Source organism: Limulus polyphemus, unplaced genomic scaffold, assembly GCF_000517525.1.
Source record: "Limulus polyphemus unplaced genomic scaffold, Limulus_polyphemus-2.1.2 Scaffold4163, whole genome shotgun sequence".
NCBI lineage: Eukaryota > Metazoa > Arthropoda > Merostomata > Xiphosura > Limulidae > Limulus > Limulus polyphemus.
In genome coordinates this window covers 92902-100477 of record NW_013669773.1, presented here as the reverse complement: position 1 = coordinate 100477, position 7576 = coordinate 92902, and the positions used below count along the sequence as shown (strand labels likewise).

Here is a 7576-nt window from a genome sequence, read left to right as displayed (position 1 = left end):
CACCAGTGATTTATTTATTTGTTTTTTTATTTTAAAGTTTGCTTGTTTGTTTATAATTAAGCACAAAGCTACACAGTGGGTTATCTGTGCTCTGCCCACTACGGGTATCGAAACCCGGATTCTAGCGTTGTAATTCTGCAGACATATCGCTGTACCACTGGGGGGGGGGGGCTATTTTAAAACAAAGCTACTTTGGACTATCTGCTGGGTTCACCGAGAGGAATCGAACCTCGGATTTTAACGTTGTAAGTGATCGAAACGTCGTACCTGTTTTAAAAAGATTATTCTTCCTTACTGTAAAAGCTGTAAATTGTAACAAAATAATACTTATAATCAGTAAGTAAACTCAATGGTTACTTAATGTTTTTTTAACGTTATACCAAAGTAATATTTTTGTTTTTCGTATTGTGTCTTTCTGTTATGGAAAAACTCAATTCTTATTACATTTTTTTTTAGAACTATATCCCTTACTTAGGAGTGATCTTTCTCATCGATGTTTTCATCTGTTCTTTAAACGTGAGTTTATACATTCCTGTAACAGTGTTTTAACAATTAAGTTATTGTGTATTGATTGAAATACAATTTTATTAAAGCATTAACGTATGTGATACTTCATGTACCGCTTCTAGTTTCCAGAAATCAATAATACAGTTTGAATAAATCCATTAATGATTTGTTTTAATTAGTACTATGGAGTACCTTAATGATCCCTCAAAATAATGGTATAGAATAAAATTATTAGATGTCTTTAAAAATGTAGTTTATTAGTTGAAAAAAAGGGGTAATAATTGCCATTAACATCAGGGTTTATGTCCGATTGTTTTTGTCTGGATAATTTTATATAAAGTTGTATTTTTTTTTAATGTAATTTTTTATTTTTCAAGTACAGTAAAGTACTTTCAGAATAACTCCAATTTGAACACAAACGCACATAAATAACTAATATATATATATTTTAAAATTCGAGGTAATTCAGTAAATTTCAGAATTCTTCTGAGCTACTATGAAGCATTTAAGTACAAAATGTGTATTTTGTATGAATAACGTTAGTAATTTTAATATTTTAGAAACACCTATTGAAAGTAAAACAAACAAATTTCAAGTTGGTCACAGAAAATTGTACAACGTTTAATTTATAAGTATGTGAACGTAAACAGTTCCTAGAAAGCGTTTGTTGAGGACAGATATTTTAAAGCATGTGAACGTAAACAGCTCCTAGAAGACGTTTGTTCTAGACATATATTGTACAGTATGTAAACATAAACAGCTCCTACAAGCCGTTTGATGAGGACAGATACTGTACAGCATGTGAACGTAAACAGCTCCTAGAAGACGTTTGTTCTAGACAGATATTGTACAACATGTAAACAAAAACAGCTCCTAGAAGCCATTTGATGAGGACAGATATTTTAAAGCATGTGAACGTAAACAGCTCCTAGAAGACGTTTGTTCTGGACAGATACTGTATAGTATGTAAATATAAACAGCTCCTAGAAGACGTTTGATAAGGACAGATATTGTACAGCATGTAAACATAAACAGCTCCTTGAAGACGTTTGTTCTAGACAGATATTGTACAACATGTAAACAAAAACAGCTCCTAGAAGCCGTTTGATGAGGACAGATATTTTAAAGCATGTGAACGTAAACAGCTCCTAGAAGACGTTTGTTCTAGACATATATTGTACAGCATGTAAACATAAACAGCTCCTAGAATACGTTTGTTCTGGACAGATACTGTACAGTATGTAAACAAAAACAGCTCCTAGAAGACGTTTGATAAGGACAGATATTGTACAGCATGTAAACATAAACAGCTCCTAGAAGCCATTTGTTGAGGACATATATTGTACAGCATGTAAACATAAACAGCTCCTAGAAGACGTTTGATGAGGACAGATATTGTACAGCATGTAAACATAAACAGCTCCTAGAAGCCATTTGTTGAGGACAGATATTTTACAGCATGTAAACATAAACGGCTCCTAGAAGACGTTTGATAAGGACAGATATTTTACAGCATGTAAACATAAACAGCTCCTAGAAGCCATTTGTTGAGGACAGATATTGTACAGCATGTAAACATAAACAGCTCCTAGAAGACGTTTGATAAGGACAGATATTGTACCTGGCGAATGTTATTAAATGAAAAAGTATGGAACATCAGAAAATACCAATGTAAGAAAGAATTTTAACATGTTAATTGTAGAAATTGTTTGTTATTCTGCCAGTAGATGGCACCACGATCCAAGGAATCGAGTCAAGCAAAAGAATCAGGAGATATTGAAATATCAAAGTTTGAATAAGAAATTTTAATGTACAAATGAACAAAATCTCTAGAAGTTCACTAGGTAAATTCTATGACAACTAAGTGATCAGGAAAGAAACTTCAATGGAATAACTCTTAATCAACTTATACAAAGATTTAAAATAAAGTTTAATCAAACGGTTAGAATATCCCTCATATGTTTACACACGTTAAAACTTCTATCCGAAAGGTTAAGTTTCAACGCATTAAGAATTTAAACAGGAAATAAGCTACGCGCGATGAACTAGTTAAAATACCATTAATCAAACAATTACAATCAATAATGAATGTTTATCCTGTTCCTTCCTTTACTTATACTCTTGAAATCATCTTATCTTCTAGAGAGCACTATAGAATATCTTTCCTCAACCAACGGCTTCTGGAAGCTGTTTATGTTTACATGTTAACAATACACTTAACGTGTGATGTGTAAAAGGGGGGAAAGGCAGTTTTGATCCTATTAGAGTCGACAGACGCATATCAGAAACATTAAAATTCAAAGAACAGTGAAAGCTTTTTAAATTGTAGGCTAGTGAAAACTTGGATATATTAAATCCCTGTTCTAGAACTACTGAAACAGACGTAGAACATTACTTCCAGATAGCGTAATATTATGAAATCAACATTTGTTATTACAAACAACAAATGTTCTAGAACTACTGAAACAGACGTAGAACATTACTTCCAGATAGAGTAATATTACGTTATCAATATTACTTAGTACACAGAAAGTATTCTTATTTTCGAAAAATGTATTATCGTAATTTAGCCTAGAGAGATTTTAAAAGTTGACCTACGTCTAAAAAGTTACCTAGTTAACATTCCGTTTCTACGTCAGTCAACACGTTAGTATTTTTGCAGATTTTACATTTTTCAACAGTTTTCGTTAGTCATTTTGAACGTCCATTATAAATAAATAAATCAAACGTGAAGACCTGTTCGGTTTCTCCAAATGCTTCTTGAAGTGCACGTGAATATAACGTAGCTAAACCGTAACCTCCAGTATTAATCTGATTGAAATCTGAACCTAATCCGTCAATGGCGGGAAGAACAAAAATTCAATGACAAACATTATAGAAAACCAAGCTGAAAACTTTAATCCGATTTTCACTGTAGAGATTAAATTAGTATAATTATCTTAGTTCATTATAGCCATTAATATGTCATTATTTTCCCCTCAAACACTACATCTCAATATGTTTATAGGAAGTTTATAAAAGGAATTTAAGCTGCCACTTTAAGCTTTGACGATATTAGTGAAGAATAAAATGTTATGTTACACAGTGAGAATTAGGGATGATTTTTAGAATAAAAATTTAATATTTCAATATAGTTTCACGCTTTAGCTCAATGTTTATAAATATCCGTGAGTGCAATCAATTTGTACTATGTGAGGACCTGCAAGTGAGATACGAATGGATTAAACAAAAACCGCCAGAAAACAAAGAGTATACAATGTTGATTTAATTACTACCAATATTATGAGCATGTTCTTAAAGAGATATCCCTGTTTCTAGTTTATAAACATGTTTAATTTTGTTTGATTTGAAATTAATTTCTGTTTTCAGGCATTTTGCTTCTTTTGCGTGTCGTCCCGTTATCAAGATCTCTGCCTGGAAGAATGTAATTTGAAGCTACAGCGGGTAAGTCTGTTTGTTATACTGTTAAGTACAAGGCCACACCATGGGCTATCTATGATCTGCTCATCTCGGGTATCGAAACCCGAATTGTAGAATTATAAGCCCTCAGCCTTACGGTTGGTAAGTAGGCTTAACTCTAGTTGCATGTTTAACTCCTAAAAGTGAAAATACACGTATTTGCAGTGAATTATTGAGGAATCCATCTGAAGCTATTTGGAGGGTAGCAAAAATTAGTGACATAGATATATAATTTTAGACGGAAGTTCTATTCATTGACGCAGGTCGTGCTAAGAGAATTAAACTATAAAATAACGTTAAGAATTGAGGATCAACTATGACGAAACAATAGGCTTCGACATTTCCACGTGTTCTCCCCAGAATAGCTTTTGTTCGTGAAAGAAACACGCGCATAGTGTAACTTGTAAGAAAATTTTCAAGTTGCTTCAGGGGAACAAGACGTCAGCTTAAAGTTACTTTGATAAGTGTTGAATTTTGGCAAATTTTAGGCAAGAAAACTTTCCACAACTCTTTTTTTTTACATAAGTTCTAGTCTTATGTATTATTTTGGCTGATTCCCAGTTGATTTGACGAGCCAAATTACTCACGTGCAGAAAGAAAATCAGCATCATTTGTTAGACTTATTTTTAACATCTTTTATATATTCTGCAAGTCTTGTATCTAAACTTCTTCAGATCGAGGATATAGACGGGGTTATCCCATGTATGTTTTGGGGAAAAGTGCCATCAGACTGTTGAAACAGACCTGGGAAACAGTAATACTCAGTCAAGATTTACAGCCATTAGTTAGAGCATGACTGAACGTGGTGACATGGACTGTGAGTCTTCAAAATCATTTTAACATAACATACTCAACCTCTGTACCAATCTACTTAAAGCGTCATTAACCTGAATGCAATTTGTATTAAAGGGATTTTATTTTGTATTAATATCAGTTTGCATTAATATCATTTAAGATAGGATTAGTATTCCATAACTTAAGTTGTAAAATCACATTTGTGCCAAATATACCTTTTGTTTTAAACATGTATAGAGTTTAGGTGCAGTTTGGACTATTTACATGTTTCTTTTATTAAGCATTTTATATGTATCTATATATTTTTAGTTTTTTAGGTAAATTTTGTATTAATTTAACGTAAATATTTAGTCTTATTGAACAACTGAATCTGAATAGCAACCAAAGAAATTATGAAATTGGAAGAAAAAATATGAAGAACTAAACCAATTTTGTGTTTTATTATTTTACAATTCATTTGAAGGGAATAGGACTTATACAACTGTATCTATAATAATAAAAAGGCATGTCTGTGTATGTGACAGCCATAGCTCCAAGAGAAAATAACCTAGAAGTCTGAAATTTTGCACCCATACTACGTTGACCCTGAGGGTGTGCACCTGGGTATTATTACTTATCTTATTCAAGTGCGTGTGTGCATGCGCATCTTTTTAATGAGGCAAGCTAACGAAAAACCACGTAGAAAAGAAGTGGTTCCTTATATAATAACTTCTAATATGTAGAAAGGCCAGTGTGTTTTGGTAACAATGCATTCCAGCAATGGCTTTTATATCATGTTCCTCAGAAATAAAAGTATAACCTAATATTGTTGTTAAGAGGCTATGTGCTGAAGGTGTAAAATGAAATGTATAAACTACAAAATTGAAAAAAAAAATATATTTTAGAAGATCCGTTAATTAGAGGTTTGTTTTTTATTTTTGGTTATTTAAGTTTAAATTTGAGGACAAGTCAGAGGGAGGGTTACTGCATAAAGAAGCCACATCCTATAAAGGAGCAACAGAAGTATATAGGTCATACTCTTATGCTAAAATGGGTTCAGAATACACACACACACACACACTGACATAGTCATCTAGAATAAATCAACCTAATAACCCGAGCGAAGCCGGGTACTTTCGCTACTATAGAATAAAATGTAAAACTATTTTTCTTCAACTTTTTGCTGTTTTCGTAGCTTCAGTGGCTACTCTTCAGTTAGTTTATTACTCTTGATTGATAAAATTCAATGCACACACGTTTAGTCTGTTAATCATGTATATTATTAAATTTCACATACAATTCTTGATTTTTCGAAGAATGACGCAAGTAAAACTGGTCGGTTAATTTACATAAATAAATAGGGTTCGGGCTTCAATTACTTGTTCTTTGTTTGTTTTGCTTTTATGAGTGAAAATAATGAAGAATGTTTAACAATATGTCGATCATGCTATGTCTGCCTTATCCAGTGCCGACGAAGCCGTTCCTGTAACACCAGATCTGATCAAGCCTGCTGGATTAGCACACCCAGTAGTGCTTGAGACACTATTTAACTGGATGAATAATAACTGTTATTGTGGGAATAAAGAATACGTTGATGAAGTGTTATTTCTATTCATTTTAAATCGCCTCTAGGATAAAGATTAATAACACAATATTATTTATTTGCCCCAAAGTGACTTAGCGGTATTTCTGCAGGCTTTCGAGGTATAAATCATATAACCCCGGGCATGACACAAGGCTTTAGTATCTTACATTCAAAATTGTATTATACTACCATTTGTTTATGCTATACCAATTAGAATAGCATAAAATCTTAGCTAACAATTCACATTTTAATAGTATAGAAGTTTTAAGTACTTAATTCTACAAGGCAATATAAAAAAAAATCCTGAATTTCCACTAGCGTGATCCACGTGACACATTTTCTCTTAGCATGTCATCATCCCTATTTTATCCATCACCTCTCGAAAAAGTACGAAATTAAACGTAAATTACTCTTTATAAAATCGTTATTGCTCGGACAAAATATGATTTTATAGTTTTCAATTTTGTTTGGTTACAGAGCTATCCATTTGAAAATCAGACCCCTCTTGCCACACCCACCTGCCACATCCTCTCTTTCATAATTGGTTGATAGTTCTCTTATATGCTTTATTATATATATTACTTATAATCAATAGAAAGTAAAGGTTTTCATCTATCAAATGACGTTTGCACAACGTTGTGTTCTCAACAGGAAAGTGTGAACTTCGCTCACAGTACAAGCTTTGTTCCCGTGGGAAAGTTAACGACTAGCTTGGATGAATTTGTAACAGCTCTTGTCACATAGTCAGAAAACCAGAAATATTTTGAGAGGTAAGGGAATTTGTGTACTTTTGGAATGTTATTATTCTATATTCTTTGGTGCATTATTTAATTAAATAAAAATTATTAACTGCATTACTACTAGTACTATAAAAAATAGACTTAACTGTCATCGACAACCGAGAGCAAGAAAAATGAAGATTGTGTAAGTACTTTATTTTTGTTTTTCATATTTATTTTTTATTTATTATTATAAAAATAACTAAAATCTAAAAATAATCGAAGTTATTTAAGACTAGATTAGGTAAAGTAAGTTATAATAATAATATAATTAAAATGGTTCACGAGGTACGCACGCAAGCAGCTCCTAGTAACTCGTGGGTAGTGTAATTCGATAGCGCAACGTGACTTGCACGTTCTCTAATGGCCCGGCATGGCCAGGCGTTTAGGGCGCTGGACTCGCAATCTGCGGATCGCGGGTTCGAATCTGAATTCCAACAAACATGCTTGCCCTTTCGGCCGTGGGGGCGTT

At 32.7% G+C, this 7576-nt stretch overlaps 1 protein-coding gene across 1 annotated transcript in view; it reads left to right on the top strand.

Annotated features, from left to right (window-relative positions):
* Window positions 1-456: 456 nt before the first annotated feature.
* LOC111088635 overlaps window positions 457-7576 on the top strand; it is a gene marked incomplete at its 5' end in the record, with an annotated part of 16936 nt that continues 9816 nt past the window's right edge. The window contains 2 exons of the mRNA XM_022399330.1: window positions 457-516; window positions 3877-3951. Coding sequence (XP_022255038.1) covers window positions 457-516; window positions 3877-3951 — 135 coding nt within the window. The remainder of the gene's footprint in view (window positions 517-3876; window positions 3952-7576) is intronic.